General features: G+C 45.6%; 1 protein-coding gene across 2 annotated transcripts in view; it reads left to right on the forward strand.

Moving 5' to 3' along the window:
* CAPZB (capping actin protein of muscle Z-line subunit beta) overlaps nucleotides 1-25,091 on the forward strand; it is a 60,280-nt gene extending 35,189 nt beyond the window's left edge. Inside the window, exons 4-9 of one of the 2 annotated variants that reach the window (XM_009948718.2) lie at nucleotides 11,372-11,513; nucleotides 12,039-12,155; nucleotides 20,232-20,297; nucleotides 21,486-21,562; nucleotides 22,835-22,947; nucleotides 24,842-24,876. In XM_009948718.2, coding sequence (XP_009947020.2) covers nucleotides 11,372-11,513; nucleotides 12,039-12,155; nucleotides 20,232-20,297; nucleotides 21,486-21,562; nucleotides 22,835-22,937 — 505 coding nt within the window. In that variant the 3' untranslated portion in view covers nucleotides 22,938-22,947; nucleotides 24,842-24,876. Of the gene's footprint in view, nucleotides 1-11,371; nucleotides 11,514-12,038; nucleotides 12,156-20,231; nucleotides 20,298-21,485; nucleotides 21,563-22,834; nucleotides 22,948-24,841 lie in introns of both variants that reach the window. The other variant, XM_086476360.1, reaches the window with a different exon arrangement.
* The last annotated feature ends 2,415 nt before the right edge of the window (nucleotides 25,092-27,506 follow it).

Raw genomic sequence — 27,506 nt, forward strand, 5'->3', positions numbered from 1 at the left:
TCTCAAAAATGTGTCGGAAAAAGAGGAGAAGGGTGGCTTATGTTTTGCTGAGCGGTGTAAAAATTGTGGCATTTTTGGAAAGAATTTGCAAAGTTAGGGAAACTTAACCTGACCGTTTGAAGGTTTCCTCATGCTTGAAATTGGAAATGATTTGTACTTTACCTACAACAGAGATTTGGATATAAACATGCTTTTGTTCTAGTAGTTGGACTCTGCAGCTTCCTTAATAAGGCAATTGGATTTTGTATTTTGACAGCAGAAGCTTAATTTTTACTTGGAGATCAGAGCGGGGGTAAAAATGAGGTGGGGGTAACGAGTGTCAGCTTTTCTCACTGCTGCTTGCTGGTCTTGCCAACAGATCAGGTTGGGAATGACTGTAACAATTACCCGTGTAACAGCTGCTGAAGCCATGTGGGAGTCTGAAGTGTGGGGAAGGTTGTAGTGGGAACAAGATGGCAATTGCAGTGATGTAATTTCCATGGTCTGCTAGAGCTGGAAACTAATACTGCGTACCCACTGTAAAGCCAGAAGTAGGTCTGAGCCGTGTGATGTCGATTAAAGGTGTCACTGGCCTTCTGGTTTGGCAGCTTGCAGCGCTGGGAAAGGAGTGCACGATGCATCGGTTCCAGGACATCCTTATCAGTGTCGTTTTGAATTCTAGAGCCAGTGAGGACAAAGATTTCCCAGCATTGTGAAATATTTCAGGCTCATTTGAAAGTGTTGATGCGTTAATCAAAAAAAAAAAAAAATAGTGTGCTGGCAGCTTTCAGTACTGTGTCTTTTGTGGAAATGATGGTTTGTGTTACATGGGAAGGTTTAGGACGGGTCCACCTTCCAGCAACGGTGTTCATTTTGTAGGCAGTGTGCAAAAAACTTCCCTGAATTGACCTGCAGAGACTTTCATTGTCTGTGTTCACCCCGATGGGGTTGTCGGTCCAAACAGACCATTCATTGGTGACACCGAGCTAATCGATACTTCACATTACAAACTCTTAAAAAACGCAAGTTTAAGGGCAGTGGCTGTTGCACTGTCAGACTTCCAGCTTGCATTGCAGATCGAGGGGATGAAAATGATGCTGAGAGAGAAGCCTCTGATCTGACACATCAGGTTCTTGTGCAGCAGTCCCTTAACAGGCTGTTCCGCCCTGCTCTCCACGGGGTAGAGGATATTTCTGAACGACACCTCTAGCCACAGCTCTGCTGTGTTTTATGGTAGAGAGGTAACAGTTAATACAAAAATAATCTTACGTAGGCAGTCATTCGCAGAGAACACTGGGCCCCAGCGTGCTTGAATTTCCTGGGCTGCTAGATGTTTTATTCCTATAATGAGGGTTTCTGCTAGGTTTTTCAAAGCAGTTTGTGGCTCTGTTTCCAGCCTTGCTGGGCTGAACTGCTGGATCCCGTGCTTGCAGTCACCCAGCCCGTACGGGCTGCCCGTCGCAGAAGGACCTTGTGTATCTTAGTACCTTCTAAGCACTTGTCTCTGATGGTGCTTGCTTCACTCCCCGGCTTGAAAATACATCTTATACTGGTCATTCCAGCGGGGGGTGGAAGAGGAAGATGTTTCCTTTCTATAGAGAAGTAAGTACTTTGAGAATATGTGCTGTTCCCACTCTGCTCAGTGTATGGTCCAAGCTTCCTCTGGATTATCTCCCGTTTTACCTTTACGCACAGTAAGTGGCGGTATCTCACAGAGTTCATCTCCGGTGGCTCCCAAGACTTCAGAGAGCTTCAGTTTTTCCTTGTGTCAGTCCCATTTGGCCACATACAATTCCTTTTTAGATTTCTGTTTTAATCAGGTGTGGTAAGTATCCACCTACATTTAGTGAGTCATTGGCATGTATTTGCCGTTTCCCAAGGGGTTGGCACCTGCTAGCGTGGGTGTTTGAGGGAATCAGCCTGTTAGGCATTTGTTAATGATTTGTGTGAAATAAGCCATTCGGATTTGCTCCCTGGTGGCTAGCCTTAAGTTTCAGTTTTGTCCCCAAAAGCTTACTGGCCAGCACACCGAGTGACTGTAGTGGGAATATAACTTTGGAGAAGTCTTGTAGTATCGCGTGGGGTTGTTTTCAAATCATGCAAGCTTGAGAAGAACAACTCTGCTGAATGTTCAGTGCCTCTCAACCAGTGCTGAGTTGTTCCCTGTAAGTGTCTGTTTCAATGCAAACTGCCTTTAATTATCGCTAGAGTTGCCCACCTTTTTCTTTCTGGAGGCACGTTCGTGTCTCTGTGGATTAAAGAGGTATTATACTAGGTTTTCATTCCCTCTCTATTATGTATGTCAAACAACAAGCATATTTCTTGGTTATCTGTTGTACCAAAGTGCATGTCACTTTCCCAAAAAACAACTGTTTAATTTTGATCTCCTGCTGCCAGGTTTAACTCAGACACTGCCTGAAGCTAATGCCCTGGTATGTTTTTGTTCAGTAGGTTATTATTCCCAGATGGAAGTCTAATATCTTACACCATTCAGTTAGAGCCTTGGCTCTCCACTTCCAATATCGTGAAGATAATTTCTTCAAACACATGGTTGTAATTTATTGCCCTTTGCTTGACGTGTGTGTGCGATTGATTGAAATCAAAGCGTAATGAGGACCAGGGCATCTGGTTAAATCTATCTATTTTAGATTCTGTGTTCCGTTGTTTTGGGTTGGAGATAATCAGTGCTTTAATTAAGTAATCTAATCGTTCTTTGTTGTCTGGAAGAAATCATTTCTGAAGTGATTAAATAGACCTCCCTGGGGAAGGATGCTGCTGATCTGAATATTTCGACAAACAAGATGAGTTTTGGCAACTTTAGACCAGTTCCGTAAGCCAACATACATTTAGAAAGCTATTCCTTACTTCTTTGTTTCTTGGGTTAAGTTGGATTTATTGGTGCTTTTGATTTTTAACAGCTTTTTTTTTAAAAAAAAAGCTCATCTGAATCATTCTGTTCCTGAAAATGTTTTTATTGATTAAGGTTTTGAGTTCCCTCAACAGAGTAAGCAATGAAGCCTTTTGAACTTTTGCTTCTGTCTGTGTTTTGATGTTGATCCATTTTCGGTTTGTTATATTAGAGCTCTGGACAAGGAATTTGGTGGGAGCGGAAGGAGGTCTGGGAGAGGATTGACCTCTAAAATGTCTTCATTGTGTGTAATCCTTTTATTATTGAATTTTGGATTGGAATCCAGACCAAAATGGAGTTAGTCACTCAAATTTTTGATGGTATTAGCAGTGCTGAGGATGGCACCCCTGCCAGCTGAGCGTTGGCAGTACTCTGCAGCATAGATGGTACCTAAACTGAACGTCCAGCACCTTTCTCTTTTCAGCTCGAGGGTGAAAGGCTCCAGTAATTTCCTGTACTGTGTGTCTTCAGGAATACAGAGGTTCAGGAGCTTTTTGCTAGAGAGCTTGAAGGGGCTGCTGCTCAGGTACAGTAGCCAAGTCCCAGTGACAGACAAGCTTTAATCTTTAGAGTGCTCAGAGCTGATTTTTTTTTAATTAGTGTGTTTAATCTCATTGACCAGCCTTGATTTGCTGAACTTCAGGGATGTCTCGTTTTGACTCTGGCTCGTTGCCGTTGAACTCTGCCATCGTCTCTACTACCAAGTATGTTCAAGTGTCCTGTAAGCTGCTGGGTAGTGTTCCCCTTTTTTGCTGCTTTTACCATTTTTCTTAGTTTATTTTCAATTGTGGGCTTGAACGACGTCCGACACTAGCCTTCATCCACTTGTCTTGATAGGAAAAAGTGGCCAGCCTCTGTTAGTGCTGCCCTTAGACTTTAACTCTTGGAGAGCTGCTGTAGTTTTTCATCCAGTTTCTCCTTCCCTGCCTCGTACGTCCCTTTACCTGGTCTGATGGACCGTGAGATCCTCTGAGTGGAGTTCAGTCCTCTCCAGTTCTGAAAATACTTTGCTCTTCTCGCCAGGTTTGTAGGTATTGCTGTATTTATCTGCTTGACCAAATTTGATTTATTTTGTGCGTGGAACAGCGCCGACTCCACCAAGTAAATAGAAGGAGAGCACCAGCTGTAAGAGGCGTAATTAGTGGTTTTGGTTTCAGCGCAGGCTGCCGGTGCTCATGCCCGTAGGTGTGCATGGGGGAGCGGTCGCCGGGCTCCCATTCCTGCAGCCCGCAGTGCAACTTTCAACTCACAAAGCGATTAGGCAGCTGTGAGCCCTTTATGTAAGTGTTCTGTCTGTGTTTAGATGTAAACCTAGTTTGCCTAAACTAAAAACCCATAGAAGGCTTTGAAGTGACTTTATTGCCATTAGCTCACTGTTCCTCATTAATGGTTACTAGCCCTTTGTGATGGCTTTCTCCTGGGCATGATAGTTGCTGTGGTTTTCACAGCAAGGGCCCTGCAGATTGAATCCAGATGCATTTGTTATGCATCCTAGCGCTAAGGAAACCTGACTTTCCATCTCACTGCTGGCTGGGGTTTTGCACAATAGGGTGTGACATCAGGATTATGTCATCTGTGAGATTCTTGCCTCCGGGTTAGGCTGATAAGTACAAGATGAAGTCTCATAAGACAGACCTAAACTGCCAAGATGCTCACTGCTTTAATGTTCGTGTGCTTTTACAATTACAGCCATGATGTTTTCCCAAGGAAACGGTTTAGATGTAAGAGTAAACAGAGCAGCGTTGGGGTCCCTTCCTTAACCCGCCCGTGGGCAGCTGAAAACTCAAAACAGAATCAGTGTTGAAGTTGTTGATATATATTACACAGATTAGAGCAAACTTAGAAGGAGAGAGGAAAAAAATTAAGCATGCTGTCGTGCTGTGAAAACTAAATTAGTTGCTTTTCATCTGATTTTTTTTTTTTTTTTTTTCCTTTGGGTGCTTCATTTTGGAGCAGCTCTGTACCGACTACGTTCTTATCTTCTGAATCTGAGATACTCAGCAGAGGAGGAGTTTTTCCCTTGGGTTCCCACGGTTCTCTGTGATTACATAAAATCTGAACACTGGAGAGGGAAAGCTTGTATTAGGAGGTCAGTGCTGATGACGCAGCACTATCTCGAACACCACTCTCTGAAGGTTTTAAATCCCTAGTAAGAAATTACTTACATGCTTTCAGAAACGGAGTGAGACTAAATTTTAAACTGTCAGTTCATGATCTGGAATTTTGAACTGGTTAACGATACACGGCTGTGCTTGCACCGGCAGACATTTGCCTCGCGCTCTCACAAATGTACGGTGTTTTAATAACGGACAATTGAAGACAGAGTGCCTTAACAAATAATAACCACCTTGTAGCGTATCTGATCAATGCCTGTTTGAAGAAAGAAGTATGTTAAATGAAATCTGTAGTCTGCAGGCTTTGGCAAACTTAATACATGACACAGAAGACTGCTGCTGTCTTTTCCCCTCCTACCCATATTTGAATTATAGCTGGCAGAGTCTAAAATGTGTCAGACTGTCGGGGGATGAAGCAGTGGGCTGTCTCTGCAGAGCCCGCTGGTCGAACGGATGGGTACGGGTGAAAGATTTGTAAGCAGTCGGCGCTTCCTGGTAGTTAATGAACCGGTTACTGGTTTGGCCATGTTACAAAGTGACCCATTGTCTTGCTTATTAGGTGGCTAATGGAACTGTTTCCAGGTGACTTCTCAAAAGGGATTTGGTCATTAGTTTCCATCTGCCAAGAGCAATTGGATGGTAAGGAAAATGTGAGCAATATAGTGCAGGGGTTTTTTGTTGGGGTTTTTTTGTTTTTTTTTTTTTTTTTTTAATAATGAAAGGCGCTAGAAAGCATGAAATGGGAAGTTCTGGGAGATTTTTAGCCTTCAGGATCCCATTGTTTGGATACTGTTTTTCTTCCTTGCAGAGTTCTTGCACTTCACAACTCTGCTTCGCAGTTTGAGTCATCCCACTATGGTCCAGATGTGTGCTTTTAAGTACAACTGGCATTGAAGTTACACATACCTAACTAGATTGGTATGTTTGCTCGAGGGATTTTTGCACCTGTGTATGCTGGAAAGAATTTCTGTAAAATACCTGTTTGGAGTCCACAAGCATACTTTGGGCTATGTTCATAAACTGGTGAAAACCAGCTGGTCTGTATACACAAACATGTTACCTTCTTCATCATAAGTATTCAGGTAACATTCTGGAAGCGTTGTGCAGTTGCACTCTTGGGACGCAAGAAGGAGGGAGAGAGGAACTGTAAATCGTCTGTACTCACGCCAGTGGGAGAAGTGTGACATCCTGGTTAGTTCCTGGTACCTTTTTATTAAAGAACAAGCTCGTGAGCCTCATTACTAGAAAGCTGGATGGAGGACACAGGCCACAAAATTATTTAGTGACAACTCTGATCTCTTGTTGTCCTGGAAAAAATTTTTTCCCCCTCACTTGAGTTATGAGATTGTAGGTGATTTGAATGAACACCTTAGCAAGGATTTGGGTTTGGTGGAGGGTGGGTTGCTGAGACTTGCCACTGCCTTCATATTTCTGTTGCTATTTATGTGCTGGTTTGAAATGACAGGGTGCAGGCATAGGGGAAGGACTCGGTGAAAATTGAGCCAAGTCACTTGCCATTACAGTCGTCTGTTTTAATAATAGTTGAATGTCTGCTTCCTCACCTAGGTCATGGTTTTGGGTTGCTGTTAGACACCACCTTCTCAGATTGTGACTATAGTCATTGTCACTCATGTAAAAACGTTTGTAGCTGAATGCTCAATATTTTCCTTTGGGATAGGTTTTTGAAATGACGGGTTTCTTGGAAGTCTGTTGATCTAAATAGATGGAGACGTTTCCCTTTCCGTGCTGAACTTCTGTAGCTGGAAGAAGTAGCTGTGCAACCTTTAGGGAAGAAAAAAGAAAATACATTTTGCTGCTTTAAAGGAGCCAGTTTGAAACACGGTGCAGCTCTTCTGAAGGTTTGCAGAGCCAGACTGAGGTTCCAGGTATTGGTGCTTTGGCATCAGGGTTTTGTGGCTTAGTGCTGAGAGCGCCATAAGCCAGAGACACTGGGTGGGTTTTTGTCTCTGGCTTTCAGTTACTTACTGGAAAATACACAAGTGTTTTTATGGATGAGTGATTTGGTTCTGAAATGTAATTCAAAGTCATAGCTTGTTTTTATTGCTGTGTGGTGGAAAGTCATTTTCTCAGTATAGGGTCCAGCATTCATTTGCAAAGCTTGTGAGCAGCGGAATGCTATCGGGAAAGTTATGGTGCATTTTCTGGTCTGTCCTTTAGTGGTAAAACAAAGTGATTAATCTGTCCTCCTTTCTTGAGGTCTATGCTAGAAGCTGGGGGATTTCCTCCCCTATCGCATCCCTCTTGAAGTGACGGCTTTGTTCTGGCCGCAGTCTCCCCATTTCATGGATACAGCTCGAGTTCCTTAAACAAGTTTCCATCCTGTGTCTCCACCCGCTTAAACTTCAAACACTTCATAAAGCTTTGGATCACTCTTAGCTTGAATATTTTCTTTTATTCTTGCATTCATAAAGTAGGTCAGTCTTAAGTGTGACATTTTTTGTATAAACCAGCTTTTTCCAGGAGTTCTGTGGTTGATGAGTAACGGATATAAAACTTAAGTGTTTGATCATGACATTAAAACTAGAATTGATTTTGAGTGAAACGCTATTCTGAATTTTGTAAAGAGAATGAGTGATTACGTTGGGCCTTATGCCTTTTAGTCACCTTCCTGGGCAACTTTATGAAAAGTGACTTTACCACAGATGGAAGAACACTGGCTGGCCTTGGAGAGGACAGGGATATTGTTTGGACTAGATGATCTTTTAAGGTCCCTTCCAACCCAAACCAGTCTGGGATTCTGTGAGACCATTTGGCAGTGTTTGGTTGTTAATAAAGGGACGTGACAAAAACAAGACTATGTTTTTCCGTTGTGTTATAACAAACTTTTGTCTGTAGGAAAACCCAGAGTACATCCTGGAGAGATCCACGGCCTTAAGCAGAAGAGGAGCGATTGCTTTGCTTTGAATTGCTGTCCTTTGAAAATGCTTTATCCTTTGGGGATCTTTCTGAGGTACCCCAATACGAATTGGAGTTTTCTTTCTACTTCAGACCCCTTGTACGTCTCAAAAGCATCTGCTGATTGCTTTGTGCTGGGCCTTAGATGCTCTGGGAGAGGTCTCGAGCTTCTAAAGAACACAGATTGCGTTTTATGACTGCTGTTGTGCGGGAGGATGACGCACCACGAGCAGGGGTATCCAGAACAGGCGATCAAAGAACATTTATGTTTGATCCAGGAGCTGTGTAGTACTTTCAAAGTGTTTTGCTGCAGCTATTGCACGTAACTTTGATGGGCCTGTGCTCTGCTTTGCCCATCCATTTCTTTAACAGAGAAAATAACAGCTTATGCCTTCCAGGACCCTTTTCCAAGCTGGTTGCCTCTCCTGCTTGGATTTTAATAAGTGCTGCTTTTTAATTTGTGTTGAAGGTGTTTCTTGGAGGTAGTCCAGCCTTCTTGCAGCAAATCCAGGTTCATGAATGTAGATTTAAATTCCTACCAATCTGTCTGTCATCCGGTTTTTTATTATGTAGCAGACGATTAACCTGTAGCACTTCTTTCTTTTTCTTGAAGAAAACAGGTTTCAAGGAATGTTCCTCTCTCCAAACATGACTTTCCTGGGTTTAGATAGTCTTCAGAAATCCCACTTCAGTGGATTTTAGTTGCTGCGTGAGGAAAGGTGAAATCTAGCGGAGTGATCAATAATACATCTTTTCTCCCTGTGAAAGAGGAGTGAATTTTTGAAGTGATTATATATTGCTGAAGCACAGGGGAGGCTTTGGCTAATATACATCCCGGTGTGCCTTGGATTCATAATGGTTCAATCGCTGGCATTGTTGTTTGAGTCTCAAGATACTGGATCTGGCTATGGCAAAACAACTTTATTGAAATAGCATGTTGGTATTTAAAACAATATTAATACTATATTTGATTCATTAAATATACAAAGGCAAGTTAAAGCGTTTCCATGTGTGCACTGTTAGTTCTGGCGGGAGGTTCTTCAGATGGTTTTATGTGGTTTCAGACAACATTTTAGCACATTCTTAAAATACCCACAAAAGCCTTTATGTAAAATCTCATAAAGGTGAACCACATAAAAATTATTTTTTTCCTGTTTCATGTCATTAGGATCAAAGTACAGTAGGTAAGAATAAATTTCCAAAAACCTTGTTTCAGTCCTTCTCTTAATTAATGTTTCATGCTCGTAGCAAGCTCATAAAGTGGGTAATAGGGAAACTGTCTGTACACACTGTAATGTTCTCAGTGGCTGCCAGTTCATTTTGAGTGAGTTCACTTATTCTATATATGATTTTTTTTTTTTTAAGCAGATTTGTCTGGAAATGGACAATAGCTTCTGCCCTCTGGCCTTTGATTCACGCTGCCCTTTTGTAGGAGGAAGGGTCACTTCGATTGGAACTGAGGTTCGCTGCGGGACTGAAATTCCCATTAACTGCATTAACCAAAATCCATTTTGAATTCCCCAGGGGACATAAAAAAGGTGTTTGTTGGTTTGTTAGGTTTAAATTGTCTGCTGAAGTCTGGCTTTAGTGTGCCTGTGGAGCAAAGGGCTTTCCCTTTTTCATGGTACGTTATTAGTGGCTTGACAAATGTCCTAGGACAGCACTCTGTGTGTTGGTTACTTAAATGCCCGGGCTGAGCTTGGTGACGAGTAGTAGCGCTTACCCATTAAAAATAAAATGGTGTGGTGAGTTCATATGAAGTCATACACCCCTCCTGGGGTCAGCATTGCTTTTGATGCAGACTGGGATGCCTGCAATTAAAAAGAAGTGGGGCTCTTTTGGTGACTCTGCCTTCTTAAAACAACATACTGGACTGATCTGTAAGTGGAGAGAAAATGTGGAAAGCTGCCTATGTTATGTGCATTAACTTCCCAATGTCTTTTCCCCTGACTTGCAGAAAGGATGGGTTAGTGGTTTTGAATCCACAGTACTTCAAGCTAATACATGAAGTCCAAAACGCACAGTAAATCAAATCTGAAATGCCATTAACAACTGTCAGGCTTGTGTTTAGAAAGGAGGGGAGCATGAAGGTGGGAAGGTTCAACAAGTTTTTCATGTTGGTGATGAGTGATGCTTTCCTTTCTTGCAGAAGAGGAGAAACATGCAGTCACTTGCAGCTCTATGTGATCACCTTGCTTGTGACAGTAAGAGGCAGGATCGGTTTAATCTGCGAGACTCTCTCCCAGTTTAGCTGCTGGGAACTGTCAGTCGTAGCAGCTCCTCGTGTCTTTGGATGATGAGCTTTTGCTCTCCTCCAGACGATGAATCCTCAGGTGTTTTGTCTGCTGTATGTGTGTACTTGCGGAAGGGCAGTAGGTGATCAGAAGAGAGTAGAAATGTCTGACCACTAAAATGTCGTGTTGTTGATCTTCTGGCTCAGCAGAAGTTGCCGCTCCTCCTTTCCATAGTTCTTTGCGGGAGGTGGTGGTTCTGTGCAGCGTGAGTTCATGGCTGAGATCTAAGAGCTGTGCACCATGAAAGAGTGTTCCCTTTTGCTTGATTCTCCTTATGGCTGTTTGGTAACTTGAGGGTGGAAACAGTCGGTAAAATGCTGTGTTTCGGTTTTCTAGAAACCCAGATTGGTTCTTGTGCATCTTTCTTCCTGCACTTTGGGTTGTTTACCATTACTTTAAAGTGTGTCTTCCATCTGGTGCGGAAGGAGCCTTGCACGAGTGTTATAAAGAAGGAGTTGGGTTCTGCAGATGTCAGTGCTTTGTAAGTCATCTAAAAGCATACATTTTGCTGTCAGAAACTGGAGCGTTAGGTGATCTAGCCTACGCTCTGTTGTATCCTGTATCTGAAGCTGGAGTAATACGTAAACCTCAACAGCATCCCTTCATTTCTGAGAAATTTGGTTTCAGTTTGACTCTATTTGCAATAAATCAAGAAGTCAGCTTCACACAAACTTTTGAGACAGCAGCATAAAGCTACTTACTTGCTCCCTTTTGTCTTAATTAGCGGACTTTGTTGTAAAGAACTTCCAGACTTCCCCAACAGTGAGAGAAAAGGAAAAAAACCAACAACCCCAAACTGTAAAATAAAGCCTTACTCTCAGCCTACTTTGTAGCTTGTGCTTTTACCAGCTGTTGTAGTTAATTGGAATCAGAGGAATTGTTTGCTCAAGTACTGTAGAAATCTGTAGCTAGCTCTGTTTCTCACTAGACTTTTATTCTCCTTTAGAGAAATGTACAGTTTTTTGTAATTAAAGTCTCTGTATTATAAAATGACTTAAACTGCTGTGTTTCTAGGTATATAACTGGTGAGAGTGTGCTGTCTGGGAAAAAAAGTCTTCATGAGGATATAGAGATTCTGCTTATTTAAGATTATTATTGATATCTGACTCTGGCTTGGATCCTGCTTTCTTTTAACATGCCTCTTGGATTGCGTCCTGCAGGTATTTTGAAGGTGGAGTCTCCTCTGTCTACCTCTGGGATCTGGATCATGGTTTTGCTGGGGTGATCCTCATTAAGAAAGCTGGAGATGGATCAAAGAAGATTAAGGGATGCTGGGATTCCATCCACGTGGTGGAGGTTCAGGTACAGCCTCTGGGGCAGCTGATCTGCCGAAGTGAAAACAAAACCCAGTTAATTCCAGACAATTAACGAGCACAGGTGTTCCACTGAACAATGCAATATTGTGTTAGGGGCTGTAAACTTCTTTCCCCTGTTAATTTTTGAAAATTCCCTGAAGCAATTTGGATAGAGATAAGTCAGAGCTGTAATCAAAAAGAATCCCAGAAGAATTGGAAGTATGTTACTTTCTGAGCATGTGGTCTTGAGGATTTTTTTTTTTTTAACTTAAAAGTCTACAGATAAGTATCACTAATTAGGTAATAAAAACAAGGTAATGGGAGGTTAAATTGCTGTGACTAGGTTTGCTTTGTAAAGTTAGGGAAATGTGCACACTTACAGTTGTTTTTAAGAGACAGCCTGTGCTATGTGAGTGGAGATACACATATCGGTCCTGTTGCTTGTGGGGTCTTCTGGGCCAGCCACCTTCTAGTTTTTGGGAGGATTTTAACCTGTTGTCTCTATCCCTTCTTCTTTTCCTTCCACTTCCAGGAGAAATCCAGCGGTCGTACTGCTCATTACAAGCTGACCTCCACAGTGATGCTGTGGCTGCAGACTAATAAAACTGGTTCTGGTACCATGAACCTCGGAGGGAGCCTTACCAGACAGGTATGTCTGTACGCTGCAGGAGGGTACGCTGCAGGCCCAAGGCATGCCTTTCCTTATTTATAGACCCAGTAGCCCCAGTCAGGCACAAAAAGGTGATTTTGTGAGGTGTTGTATAAACATCTCTTCTCCTGCTGCGCGTGCAGCCCAGTGAAACAGTTAATGCGTAAGTGTGTAATTACCAGGAAGCCCCTTGAACTTTGCTTGACGGCAATGTAGCTTTCAATTAAAAGTATAAAACATTCAGTAGGAGTGTAGACTTGCTTTTAAGTCTTAGTTTATCTTTTGGTATTCCTAAATTTTTATACTTCCATATGTGTTACCCAGATAGGTATTTTAATCCGTATTTATTTCTTACTGGGAGGTTCCTATAGGATTATAAAAATACAAGCTGAACTCTTTTGTCACATCTGTTTTAAAAGACAGCTAGGCCACTGTGAACAAACTTGTATTTTGCCTTGGCTGTAGGATTCTTCTGTTCTTACAGACATCAGTTACCTTTTAGTGCCCTTCTTCAGTATTTTCCTCCTGCAGTACCTTCACGGCACTGATTGTAAAAAAAATCTTTTTTTTTTTTTTTTAAATCTTTTCTAAGCATTTGGGGGTTTTGTGCCAGTGTTAATTACTTGGACTTCCTCTTGAGAGCTGCTTTTTGTGAGGAAATTGCCAGACTGATGACTGTTCAGGCGGTGCTGCTGTCTTAGTCTCTGACAGGCAGGATCTGCTGGACTTCACTGGGCGAAGGTGCTTCTGCCCCAGCCACCTGCCAAAGGTTGCCGTCTCCCCGCTTCGTGAATTGCGCTTGCTTAAAATCTGGACTGGGGAAATCAGTGACTCGAGCAGAGTAGTAAACTCTGGAGGACAGGAGGCATATTGTGTGGTCGTGAGCGACTAGAGAGATTGGCAGTAGCTAAAACTCCTTTATGAGACTTCCCAGGGCAGACTGTTGCTTTCAATACAAAGGACAATGCAGACTCTGTTGAACAGTTCATGGTTTTGTACAGGTTTGAGCCAGGCGAAGGAGAAGAAGGATCTGTGATTGCAGAGAGGAGCTGAAATTGTGTTAGCGTTGCAGTGGCAGAAGCTTGCCCTGGACTTAGGTGGTTTTTCTTTCCACGTTGTTGATTTACAGAAGAAGCTGATGGAAAAGCGGGGCAGCAGGGCGGGGGGAAGGCATCTGGAGCCAGTTTTGAGCATTGCGTACTCTTTTGAAATGTTTGCAGTAATTACACCCGAGTTATGGTGACCCGGACAAATATTTAATCACAGGCCTTCCTAATACTTTAAATCATAGCTGTGAGGTGGAGGCCAAGGGCTTGACTCTGGCCCTGGCCTCATGGTGCGCGAGAGCTGTGCCAAGGAAAACAAGAGCCTGTTGAGAATGGGTGTCCTCAGTACACCTTGGCCTGAACTGCTAGGCCTTGTTTGGTTTGACTTTCACTCTCTAAGCTTTAGTGGGGAGATTCATGCTTCTGTCATCATTTTAACAGCAGATCATTTAATTCATATGTGATGCATTAAAGCAGGGGCCTGCTTCCAATGTAAGTAACCATAAAAAAGCCACTGGGGTAATGATGCACTGCTTCTGCACAAACAATGGAAACTCGAGTTTCAGAATTTAGCTTTGGGCTGGAGATTTTCTGTTTGCGGATGCCATAGTAGGCTTAATGGGACAGCCTTCCTCAGAATCCAGGGCAGAAAACGAAAATCTTCATGCTGCCTTGAGGTATGCTATGTGAGGAGGAGCTGTTTGTCCCGAGACATTTATTTAGCTGTAGCTGGACTAAACTCCCGAGTGCAAGGCTTTTACTTTCCTCTAAATCCAGTTTGCCACATCACCTAAGGACAGCAGGTTTTATTTTTATTTTTTGGTAGGCTTTTTATGCAGTCTGCAGCAAACTTAGCCACTGAAAGTAGGGTTTAGTTCTCTCTCGAATGGTATGTTACAGTTTCACCTTAGCAATATCAATAATCTGATGTCCTACCCATACTTTGGAAACAATTTTGTCCATGGTAAATTGTACGTGGTTTTGGTCAACTCAATGTTTAAGCTACTTGACCACCTTTGATCCTAAAATGCGAATAGCAGATGTCCTTGTGTTTCAGTGGAAGCTTTTGAAGTGTTCACAAGCTTTGTAATATCCTGGCTTATAAACTGATGGCAGAGAGACCCTTTCAGTGCTTTGAAAGGGAAGTCTGTTGAGAGCCATTACTTCGAAACCAGTTTCGCCTCGTAGCTGCAAATCGGGTATTTTTCGAGTGATGACTGGAATGATTAACTTGGTGGCCAGGAGCAGGCGCAAAGGAACAGCTCATGTAATGCCTCCGAACTCCCCACCTCTGGCAGCGACGAAGAGCTGGGCATGTCTCGCATTTGAATGCCATGGGGAGCATTTGCAGCGTCATGTGGAAACGCTTGCTCAGTCATTCCCCTTCCTCGCGTCTGCAGATCCGCTCGGTGCAAGTAACCAAGCAGTCCTGTGTGTTCTTCTGTGAGTGGACAGCGCGGGAGCGGGGTAGGGCTGAACGTGGGTCTAGAAGTAAGGGCCTAGAAACAGCTGTTCTCTGCTCTCCTTTCCCGGTGGTGAAATATTGTTGCCCTGCATCGGACACAAGCACCGGGGCGTTTGTTGCCTTCGTCAAAACTATTTGGAAAAACCTGTCTTTGCATTTCTTGAATATCCCCAGACTCTTGTTACTACAAGGCTCCCACTTAGCCTCTTCCTAAATGTTGTGCTGAATTTCTAAGAACAGAATTTTTTTCTCTCTCTCTCTCCAAGACACCGTGTGTTTGAGTGTTCTTACGCCTGGCTTGGGGCCGTGCGAAGTTACGCTCTGGGTAGATGCTACTTAGAGGTCGTGTCCCTGGCCTGTGTCTGTTTTCATGTCATACACTGAGAATTGACGTGTCTCTTCCAGTGCATCGATGCACTGCCATAGTAGGCTTAATGGGACAGCCTTCCTCAGAATCCAGGGCAGAAAACGAAAATCTTCATGCTGCCTTGAGGTATGCTATGTGAGGAGACTGTGTTTCAGTCGCTTTCCCAATGCAGTTTTTCATGTGCTACAGCAGGAGTTGTCTCTGTCTCTGTTTATGAGGGGAAAGTAACTGTACGAGCATTTTGCATGTGTAAGTGGACGGAATAAGGAAAGAGAGAGAGAGAGACATGGTAGGCGGAGGACTTGGGCCTGTTTTGGGAAGCTCCTTTGTGTAGCTTTGATTTACTTTACCTGGTGGTTTTCAAAGTGGGAACTGCAGGCATTTGCTTTATCAGTTCAGTTACGAAGTTCCTTTTACAGAGCTGGAGTTGTAGGCTAATTGAAATAAATACCAGGCGATGTGTTCTGAGGGGAGTTTTGGATTTTGGTTTGGTTTAAAATGTAGGATTTCAGATTCTGTCCTGATCCAAGAGAGAAACGTGTGTGTACACACACAAGCGTATAACACACAGCGTACGTATTGTGATAGATATTTCTTCATGTACTTTATGTATGTGCATAATTGATTTATGTATGTGCACGTATAAACTTTTATCTTGAGGGAATGAGAGAAATTGTTAGCCAGCTCCATGCACGTAGGATCCATAGATCATAATTTTGGTCTGAAAACTTAGGGAGAATGAAAGCTTAAGTGGCATCTTCACATTGGGCACTTTATTAGATCATTGTTAAAGCCATCCTTTTGTGTGGAAGAACACTTGTCTCTGCCCAGTGAAGGTTTTGGTTTAATCTTTAGCAATATGTGTTGTTATACATAAATAGTGACACAGTGTATGTAGCCATCTCTGGTTTGACTCCAAAGGACGTTATAGAAGAGCTTTTTGGTGGAACTGGAAGGGGAAAGCTGACTTTTTTCTTTTTTCCCCCCCCCCCCTTGCTCTCATCCTGCCCCAAGAGGCATGCAGTGTCAGATAGAGAACTTGTATAAGGGTGCTCTTCCAGACAGTCTGTTCTGGAGACTGGTCTGGATGCAACTCAAGAGGGCCCAGAGCTGAAGCACCACGGGCCGGGCCGGAGGAAGTGAGACCCAGCTCCCGTCCAACACTGGCAGGCTTAGGTCACCACGAGGGCTGAGGCTGGGATTTGGATCGGGAAGGAGCGATCGGCACGTTGTACGCCGTCTGCCTCGGCGAGGGGCCGCAGATGGAAGTGCCATAGGTCGGAGAGGGAAGGACAGGACCTGCTACCTTCAGCTTGCACCAGAGAGAGCAGTGCTTGCAGGGAAATGAAAAATGCCAGCAGCTTTTCAATTACTTCACACGTTCTCCAGTGGCTCCAGGTAACTCCCACCCCTCTCCTGATTCAAGCCAGATGCTTGGCAGATGATTTTCTCTCTGACAGACGTTAGGGTGCCGTCCTCTCTGTGTACGTTGGAGTTACTTGTGTGGGTTGTCACGGCGCTGTGTTGCTTTGGCTGAATTTTGAGGTTTCGTTAGGCTGCGTTTTTATTTAAGGTAAGAGCAGCTGGATGATCCTGTTTCGTTTTATGCAAAGGAGATATGTAGCCTTCCCGTTTTCTGGCAAATAGTCAAAACTGCACTTTGTCGGACAGATTTCTGGAGCCCCTTCCTTAAAAGCAAGACTAACAGGTGCCTTTCTGAGATCTCGTTGTGCACAAAGAACCTGTGTGTGTTTCCGAAGCCAGGAAGAACATTGTGAGGAAGTGCAAGTTTGCTGAGAAAGAAGTTGGCTCAAAACCTATAGTTTATTTACATACGGAGGTGTGGGAAGGGGAGGATATCGGAGTTGTAGGGGAAGTGAAGCCTGGGACTTCAGATTAAAGCAGCGCAGATGTGTGTTGATTTTCTTACTTGAAATAACTCTCTCACGAAGGTGGAACGTTTTGCAGAGCTGGATGAAGGCTGCTCTGTTGCAAACGGAGCATTCCCTGCGTTCAGGAAGATGTGCCCTGTGATATATTACTGCTCGGTAAAACACCAGCAGAGACTTTCTGCTGTTTATCATAATAGGTAAATCCTCCGAGGCTTGTGCTCTGCAATTAGCAGAGTCATATGTTTTCATCAAGTTGAGCTTTCATGTAAAGGCCTGTCCCACCGACTTCCAGATGCTGGAGCATTAAGCGGGGCGTCAGGGGAGTGTTTTTTCACCAGAGATCTTCAAGTTGTAGCTGTCACGATCCTTAAGCTCCCCCTCAGCAGTTGTCCCGTTTCCTGGAGGCGCTGCCTCTAACTGCTAACCGAGTGGTAGTTTGGGGTGCAGAGGATAGCAGAGAGGTACTGAACACTAATTGTCTGGGAAATTATTTCTGCTTCACATGGACACACGGATTTTGCAGTGGTTCTGTTCTATAATAGCTGGCTTAGGAAAAGAAGAGCGGAGCACGTACGGATTAGTGGCGTAGAGAGCTGATGGAGCATCCCCAGATTTGCTCGTGGGTTTGGATGTACAGTTTGGTAAAGGATGTGGGATATCTTTGGTTGCACTGGTTAGAGTAAATATGCATGAAGGCCATGAAAGGATGAGGTAAGTTCTCAGCTGATTTCTACAAAGCTGCAGGCTCCATAGAGCTCACAACCTTGGTTTATCTAGTTAGTTTGAAATAAGTGTAGCGGGGAGAGGCCAAATTTTGCCTCACTGATATCCAAATAATTCCACATATTTTCCACTTGGAGACTTCAGTCTGCCCCACTGCCTGTGGCTTGGGAGCCTTTGGCTCGCATTGGTCTGTTTGTGTTTCATTAAAGAGATTTTCACGTCGCTCCGTGGCCAGAGCAGCTGTGGATGTTGTTGTCGGTTCTTCAGAGCAAAATGGTGGATGAGTTTCCTTCTTATCTTTTTAGTATTTTTAGGGCACTTTCATGATGAACCAAAGCGTTTATCCATCTTCAATTTCTCTCTTCGTATTAACTCTTCCGCCAAATAATGTTTAAATCCTCCAAATAAAGCTCCAACAGCTGCTATATTCCATGCAGGAAACATCCGAAGTGACCAGCCAGCCATTGAGAGCTTAATATACCCAGAAAAGTGAGTTTCCCTCTGAGTCAGACTTACAGCAGATGGCCGGGGAAATGAGGCAGGGAAGCCAAGCAGCATATCTCCTGAACGGGAGAGGAGCGACTGAGCCATGTAGATTGAACTTGGCTCATTCTGGAGCGTTAGGTTTTTGGCTGAGCTCAAGAGCAGATGGGGAGTGACAGTGGGAAGACGAGCTGCTTGTTAACATCAACTTACAGAATGGAATTTCCCCTCAAAGCAGATTAACCCCTTTCTTTAAGCAGTTGTAGTCTTTCTGCTGAGGTTGGTGCAGTAACAGCCGCCGGAAGGAACCTTTAAAAACCCCAACAGCTCTGCTGTTTGTATGACATGGCTGCTTACTGACTCTGAACTCCATTAAAGCAGCCCCTCGTAACATCTGGGCTTCTATAGCGTATAAAAACCTTTTCCTTCTGGCCGCAGTTTTTATGGGGATGTAAGAATTACATTTTGCAAAAAAATAATTCTGTTTTCAGATTTCTGCTGCTTACCAACGAGCTCGGCCTGTCCAGGTGTCGAGGAGACGCAGTGGGGAGCCTGTGGAAGTAAATGACCCACTGCCAGCTCCCCGGCTGCCCCAGATTTGGTCAATTTGCTGATAGTTCCCAAACTCACCATAACATGGATGTGTGTGTTTGCGTAGTTCAGATTTATAGTCTCCCTCTACTGCAACTGGATCCGCTCCCCAGGCAGCATGTCTCCAGTACGTGTAAACAATCTGACTGCAATCTGAAGGAAAAATTAAACGTCCTTGTTCTCTTTCTCCCCCCTCTTCTAGGTTATCTTTTGCCTTCAGGGTTCCAACTAAATTACATGCTTCCTCAAGCCTGTTAGAGACTTGGCTTATTAGAAGAAACCTGTAGCTGGCCCAGATTTTTAAACTCTACCCTGAGGGAGGGATCTGAACAGATGGATAAGAGAATTCAGTGGGATTAGCGAAACCCTTTGAAGACTGTTCTTCCCACTACATTTTTCTCCCGGTTTTGTTTTCGTGCCATCTCAGCACATCTTGTATCAGTTGAGGTTCTTGGGACTGATGTTCAACAGCTTGTCTATGTCTAGCCAGAATTTTCTTCTCAAGAACTGGGGAGGATGGTCTGTTCCCTGGCACAGATCGTGGACGGTCAGCCCTGGCCCCTGAATGGACAGTATATGGGGCAAAGTCGGATGAAATAAAGCAAGTATTGCATTCTGCAGTAACAGCTCCCGATTTTTGATCTCAGTGATGAAAAATCTCACCTAGTTCAGGTACCTGTCTGCTGTTCAGACACTACGCTAAGAGCTTGGTGTCGCTATACGCTGAAGTTGATCCAACTCTGAATTTCTGCTGCAAGAGGCAGTCTGCTTCATTCCCCCCCCCACACTTACTGCTTTGAACCTCCTCCCTCCTAATAGTTAGGTAAATGTTGGTTCAGCTTTTTGGCCTGAAAGGGAAAGAAAAAAGATTTACAAACTGTCAAATTTCTCTTTCCATATTATTGCAGTAGTTTAAATCATCACCAGTCTTGCAGGTACTTGCGGGTTTTCTACCTTCCCTCTCTGCCGGAAGGTAAATAATGCCTGAGGGTTACTTTTGCCAGGAGATCCTGAAAGTGGAGACTCTGTCGTGTCCCACGTGTGGTTGGAAGTAGCGTTTGAGATGAAGATTAAAAGAAACAGGTGGTTTTGCAGGGGTAGCTCAGCTGTTAAACTGACAGCACCATCCCTGTGCGCGTCTCCTCAACACCGACCCTGTTCTCCCGCCCGCCCGCTGCGCGGCCGTGCTGCTTGTCGTGCCGCGCGCTCGCTGCCGTAGATCTCCTGCAGCCCCTTAGAGGTAGGGAAGGACCATTTTACTGTAGTGCCTGTCTACACCGGGGATCTGCAGCAGGGTTTTAGTGTGATTCATGGGTTTTATTACGCTGTGCTTCTGTTATCAACGTGGGAGCCTTTGTCAGGCTCTGGGGATTTCTCAGTACGTTCTAGCCGGTTTGCGCTTCGGAAGAGTAGTTCCTCTTGGGTTTTGAGACCCTTCCTTTGGTAAGGAAAGCTGTCACACGTCTACCATCAGATTTCCATGTTCCCAATGTGCCTTCCGTTTTCTAGATGGAGAAAGATGAGACTGTGAGCGACTCCTCTCCACACATAGCCAATATCGGACGCTTGGTAGAGGTAAGTGCTGTGAAGCCGCTGCAGCCTGAGCCTGCTGCAGACTCTCTTGCCCATATTTGGTCCCGTGCCTAAGAATTTTGTTGCCTTTGTCTTTATGAACAAGTTATTTATTCATATTGTATCAAGACTAATTGTGTGAACGTGGCTCAGCTTTTGATGGCTCACTGCTCCTCCTAGCGTGGCTTCCAACCGTTTGTAGATACAAACCCGCCGCTCTGCGCTGTCTCCTGCTCATTACAGCAATAACCTTCCTGTAAAATAAGTGGCCCTTTCCTCAGAATTAATTAACAATTTCCTACTTCCATGCCACTATTGCCACTTTTGGGCAGAATTACGTAAAGTCAGGTTGTGTTACACAGAACTGTCCCTTTAACTGAAAGTTCAGTGTGTATCAAGTGCTTGTTACGTCCACTGGAACTGGTTTTAGTAGTTGATTTTATGGCAGCTGTCAGTCATGTGTGCTCAGCATCATGAGTGAGGGGTGCGATTGCATCAACCTCTTGGGCTTTGGCACTGTCCTGTGTGAATGTTCTTGATTTCCTTCATCTCCATAGCCACTTGGGCAAGAGAGGAGGAAATTCTCAACTGAAATAGACTATAATGCTTTTTCAAAAGGAACTGGGAAATGGAAGGAAGGCAGGTCCTTCTTTTTTTGATCCCTCTTCTAATTTTTTGGCTTGAGTGAAAGCAACCCAATGAAAAAACGCTGCTTATTTGCAAGATCTTTCTCAAAACTGTTTGCTGTGCAGTTTTAATGAACGTGTTGCCGGCTCAAAAATTCAAAGGAACCCATAAGCACCAACCTGTTGACCTGTTGGTTACGCTGAATGACTGACGTGCAGTTCAGTGCCAGGGAGCTACAGTCAGGATGGGGTGAAATGCATTTTCTGCAGCTGGATGTGGAGAAGCTGATAGCTGGAGAGAAACTGCCCTCTCGTGGCCCGGAAAGACATCTCATAGCCTGAGGAGCAGGGAGGAGAGGACAGGAACAGAGCTAAGCCTTTATTTCTTTGGTAAGAGCAGAGAGAGGGTCTCACCCTGCCTTCTGTGAGAATTTAAATAGGAATCTGCTGGGTGGAACCGTGGTTCGTGTCGTGCGTCAGGGTGAGCACACCAGAAGGGTGTAAGTGCACCGTTCCTGAAAACAGCCGACGTGACTAAAGATCTGGTTTCTTACTTTTTTTCTAGGACATGGAAAACAAAATCAGAAGTACACTGAATGAGATTTATTTTGGAAAAACAAAGGACATCGTTAATGGGCTGAGGTAAGGGGCCCTCCAGCTGGCTGTGGGACCCCCTCCGGTTCCCTGCGTTCCCCTGCGGTGCCTGTGGTGCTGTCCCCAGCCGAGCTCTGGTCTGCCTGTCTTTGCTCCCCGCTCCTACACAAAGTCTTTTCGTGTCCCTAATTGTTCACCTCACTGGGCTTCGGAAACGTTGTTTGTTGTGTGGAGTTGAGGGAACACTTCTACCTTGTAACTATAGAAATACTTGTTTTGATCCCTTGTTCCCTCACCAGGAAGAAAATAGCCTAATTACCAGCACTTGTATTCAGAATTATTTTTAATTTGGAGTTTTATTCTTCACAGTCCAGAAAGTTGTACTTAAATTCTGGCTTCTCTTTCTGCTATTCTTAAAAACAGTCAGTTGTTCCCAGAATTAAGTCGTGACGTTAATGGTGTTTAGACTTTGTTGTAAATTCTGTCTTTTTCTCAACGCCGCTGGTCGCAGTGCAGTAGAGCAGATGAAGTGAATAAACCCCCCGGTGCCTTTCTGTAGGGAAACTGTACTGTGCCTCTCAACCCCTGCTCACTTCTGGTCAGGGATTTTACACAGAAGTCCCCAGCTGGCAGGTCTTATGCTCAGAGAAGAAAGGACAGAACTGTGGTGCCCCATAATTTCATTTTCAACTGCAGCTAGTTTAAAGCTGCTGGCACAGTGCGATCACGTAGAACAAACCAACGGCACAGAAGTACGCTGCTGTTCTCTCCCATACTGACATGGGAAAGAAGGTAGAATAATGGTGCTGACAAATCTTTGTGCTGCCTTCTTAGCAGCGTGGGCAGGGGGAGTCGCCAGGAGCCGAGAGAGCAGCTGTGCTGGGTTGGCTTTTTTTTTTTCCCCCCCCAAACCCCAGGTTTCATAACAGGCCTCTGCTTTCATTTGTGGTGTGCAGGGGTTTAGCCAGGAAGCATTTATTACCGTTAAAAGGAACTATGTAATACAGTCTTTTTCCTTGTGAGCATTGCCGTAAGCTTTTGTAATTGAATCTATTCCCTGTGTCTCCCCATTGTTGCTCAGTTTGAGTCGTGGCTCTTTGTGCATCGGTGAGATGATCTGCTCAGAACTGGTAACACCCAGAGCATCTGGCCTTGGCTTTTCCTCCGGCCTTTTCCCCGTTTCTTCTAACCTCTGTATTTACACTTACTCTTCCTCAGTGTGCTCCTGGTGGTTTCCAGAATACCAGCTCTGTGTTACTGAGTTCTTCTGACTGTTCTTTTCCCTGTTTACTTCCCTCGTTTCCAAACTGCTCTCTGTAGATCTATTGATGCTATCCCCGACAACCAAAAGTATAAGCAGTTGCAGAGGGAGCTTTCTCAAGTGTTGACCCAGCGCCAGATCTACATCCAGCCTGATAACTAAACCAATCCAGGTACCCCCTGCCTGTGAGGTGTGACAACCAGCACTAAACCAGGACTCACCCAGCCAAGACCTCTGCATGATAACCCAGACCAGAACTAACCCCTAACTCCCGCAGACTGATCAGCGACGTTTGATCCGTGTTTCACCCAAGGGTTATTTCTGAATACGGCCAACTAAATGCTGTGATTTTTATTTCAAATGTCACTCCACCCCTTCCCCCCGTTGGCAATACCGCGCTCTGAAACGTGGCAGGATTTACCACTTGGCACTCTAGCCTGGGAGCAGGAGAGGAGCCCGTGGTCACGTACCCACAGCGGTGTTCGCTGGGGCTGATTTGATCCAGAGGCCCCGGGACTTGGGCCCTTGTGCACCGTCAGTGTTGTACAGCTCTGGTACCCCGCTGCAGTGAAGAAACTCCCTCTAATCTTAGTGTCCTCCCTGCAGAAAGGAACGAAATCTTGGAAGTCTCACAGTTTTGAGAAAAAAAAAAGAAATAAATATGACTGGTACTTCCTAGGACTTCTGAGTAAATGTGAGCTCACCCCACACGCGCATCCCCTGTTCGCCTGGTGGGTCTTGAATCGCCTTGGAGCTTGAAACCCAGCCCTGCTCGAGCTCTGCTGAAGCATTTCTAGCCCCCCATCGCTTGTGCTCCGCACAGCCCTCGAGGCATTTGTTTGTGTGCTCTCATTTGCTCCGGAGCTCGGGATGTCCAGGACGCACGGCAGTGCCTAACCCTGAGCCCCTTTAACCAGCCACGGCAGTTCCTGACGAGTTACAGATGTTGTTTTACACACGTTAAGCTGACGAGAGGGAAAACGTGCTATTTGTTGATAATGGCCAAGAACCACTTCTTGAGCCTGTCACAAACGCAAATACAAAATGTATATATTTGTGTTAAAGCAGCGGAAGTCTCCAGAGAGAAGAGAATGGAAATACTGTTATGAAAACGTTAGGAAAAGAGCTGCCACAAATTGCAGCCTTGTTTACAGGAGACGGCATCCAGGCAAAATAAAGTAGCTTTCAGCACTGCAGAGGGTGTGAAATACGGTTTGTGTGGGGAGAAATCTTAACCAAACTGGATCCCAACCGGTGGTAGCAACTCCTGAGAAGTCTAGTAGTAGTAGTCTGTCCGCGAGGGCTTTTTTAAAAGTGGAAATTTTGTATGGTGCCACCGAAAATGGAGGTTCCTCCGCAACTGTCTGACAGGGCGGTGAGCCAAGGTGACTCCTCCAAGATGAGGCTTTTCTTCTGTAACCAAACCTTTAGGAAAAGGGAGCCCCTGCCCTAGTCTTGCTGACAGTATCTCTGCTCTTCTTCGGCTGCTTTGATTCACCAGTTCCTTTAGGTAAGGTACAAATTGGAAAAGCAAATTGGAGAACAGCAACTCTGGCCGCTTTTCCCCCTGGTGGATACGCTGGAGGGAAGTTTGGACACGGCTGCTCGACCCTGGGTGAACAGTCTGCAAAAAGGGTTCAGGAGCTCCCCCGGCCCGGCCCTTCTCACGCTCGTGGGTAGACGCTGGTTTTTCTCTGCCTTCCCAGCACGGGCGTTGGGCGAGCGCTAACCCCCTTCGCTGGCGGTGCACCGGGCTTGTTCCCAACCTGTCACGTAAAAAACCAGTAACTGGGAATCTCCCTCCGGCAGCTGGAGGCGGAGCGGAGCTGCTGGGGAAGCGTGTCTTGGTGCCGTCCTTGCTAGAGTGACCTTTGCTTTGACGTACTCACTGAAGCGTTCCCTTCGCCTTCTGCTTCCCGGGTCAAAGCAGGCAAGCTGAGTTGTGGTTCCTCTGAGCCTGGGTTGAGGTGCTTCTCCTTCCTGTTGCCTCCCGTGCCAGACGACCTCTGAAACCCGCCCGCTCCCACCTGCATCCCCTCTGACTTGCGTCTCCTTCTTCCCCGCAGGTCTGTGCAGACTTTTGCAGACAAATCAAAACAAGAAGCTCTTAAAAACGACCTGGTGGAGGCTTTGAAGAGAAAGCAGCAAAGTTAAAATACTCTTCATGCTAACAAGACATGCCATGCACTCGTTAGATTCCTTTCTTAGAAAACTCATCCCCCCCTTGCCCTTTTCTGTTCCGTCACGTCACAATTTGCATTCGATACTATCCATGCAACGCCATCTTCTCCCCATGAATAAAGCCGTACAAACTTTTTCAGTCTCTGAGGCCTACTTTGCACCACGTTTTACTATTGAAACCTTAGGCTACGTTTCTGTAGGAGTCCATGTATTTTTTTCCCCCTCCCCTCTCTTCCACCCTCCCCCATTTATACGCATAAACATGGATCATTGTCTGTTCCTCCCCACCCCCTCCTGCCTTTTGTTACATTGGTGTAAAAAATGTAAAACAAAAATTTATTAAATACTGTGGTGTGTGAAAGAGGAAGAACTGGAAAAAAAAAAAAAAAATCTATTCCACGTATGTTTGGGGGCTGGGCACAGGGGCTGGCTGGCGGGAGGGAGGGAAGAGAGGGTGTTCCTCGGTGTTGTACTATACTGACTAAACCAGAGTTGCAAGGAGACGTCGATTAGGAGACCTGCTGAAAGTTCTGCTCTTCTATAGCCTGGTTCCAAGGCGCTTTTCTGTCAATTTTTATGGAATGCAAAAGGGGTTTTTGTTTTGATTTTGTTTTTTGTAAAGCTTAAATTGAATCTACATCTGATACTTGAGCCTCCATACTAAAAAAAGAAAAAAAAAAAAAAAAAGGAAAAAAAAAGAAAAAAAAAAGACTAAAACGAAAAATAAAAAATAAAAAAAAAAATCCCAGGAAGCAGCGTGTGCGCTTGGTGTCCTTCTTATCTCCCTTTCCTTCCTTCCTTGCAGCGCGACCCGGGGCTCGTGCTGGGAACGCTTTCCTCCCTGGGAGCAGTCGCTCTGGCTGTAGGGCTTGAACCCGCCGGCAATCCCGCCGCCCGCTGGGTCGTGGGGCCGCCGAAGGCAAGAAAGCTTTTTGAATGTTCTTTTTTCTTGCGTCCAGATGAGCTGAAACTCGGTTGTTGTAAAGAGGGCGGGACGGACGGCTGCTCTGCGCCCCGGGAGCGGCCCTTCGGCACCAGCGCGCTCTACTCCAGCGCCGGGGGCCGGGATGGACGCTTCGGGCACCCAGGGACGGGTGTTATTTAGGGGAGGAGGATCAGCCCGGCTCTGCTGGGCGCGTTAAACCCAGCAGGGGGGAACCTGCGTGTCGAAACGCCGCGGGGGGCGGAGGGGAGGCGTGGCGGTTCCTTGGCGGTTGGAGGTGGGTGGCTCCAACCGGCGATGCTCGCCCCAAAAAAAGCTCCTGTGGGATTTGTGAGCCTCGTCTAGACTTTTTTGGTTTCCCCTGGTTTTAAATCCTTGGCGGTCAGAGGGACCTTGCCCAGGGTCAGGTCCGCTCCCTCCTCCAACGGGCTTCGGTTGTGACGAACACGGTCCGGGCGCAGTCGAGAACGCAAATCCCTGCTGGGCTCTTCCTGCGCCTGCCTGCCGGGATCGGGGGGAATCTATGCCAGTCCAGGCTGCTGGCCGTTCCTATCGATTACCCCGCTCTGATTTTGCTTTTCTGATGTGACCTCTTGCACATCCAGACACCTGCAGGGGACGACGGTCCCGTGCCGGAGCATTTACCCTCCGGTCCGTAACGCGGCTCCGAAGGGGCGCAGGCTGGGGAATGGCGCGTGCGCTCGCCGAAAGCTGGGATCCCCAGGGGGAACACGCTGAGATTTGGCCGTTGCCTCTTGGTTCTGGCTGAGGAAGAGCCTTTTTCTGAAGTTGGAGATGAGTTTGTGTGAACTCTTGAAGCTCGGAAAGGAGCGTGGTAGCCCAGGAGCGGGGAGACTCGTGGTTCCTCTTGCCTGTTTCCAATTGTCCCGTGCTGACGTTTTCGGGGGTGGGGGTGGGGGTGTGTTGTTTTCCTTCTCTAAAGCCATCTCTGTGCCCGTGAGCCCAAGTGGAAGTGTCTCATCTCAGATAAACTTCACGGGTAACGCTTGCCTCGGCAACATCGGAAATCGCAGGCTCCTTTGGGGACGGGGCTGCGTTACGGTCTCAGAGGGACGAGAACCTCAGCCAGAGCCTCTGCGACACCGATTTCCATCCACCGCCACCCTGGTGGCTGCTGGCATGTAAATATATGGATTTTTTTTTTTTTTTTTTTACCTCCTTATATTAAAGGTTTTAGAACCTGGCTTTAAGAAGAGCTGGTGGCAACTATCTACCGTCATGAACCTTCGTTTCCGCCAGGTAGGTGTGCCCGATCCCATCCTATCCCCCTGCGTAGGTCGGCTTAGTAAATCCAGCTCTCGGCAAACCAACCTGCTTCCCAGCACTCCAGGGCTGAGCCAGCACACGTGAGCCCAGGTTAAGAACCACTCCTGTCACAAAACCAAGCCCCGGGGTCTCTATCTGTAATAAAGAGGTGCTGAGGTCTCACGAAGCTGCGCTTTCTGTCTTTCCAGGAATCTGCTCGTGGGTTGTATTGGTACCGGATCTGAATTGTTTTTCTGCAATTTCTAGGGAGACAGCAGAGGAAATCCTGCTGGCTCGAGGATGGGGAAGAGGGGAGCGGCCCCATTGACCACGAGAATTGT

The sequence above is a fragment of the Leptosomus discolor genome, chromosome 20, assembly GCF_034619465.1.
Source record: "Leptosomus discolor isolate bLepDis1 chromosome 20, bLepDis1.hap2, whole genome shotgun sequence".
Taxonomy (NCBI): domain Eukaryota; kingdom Metazoa; phylum Chordata; class Aves; order Leptosomiformes; family Leptosomidae; genus Leptosomus; species Leptosomus discolor.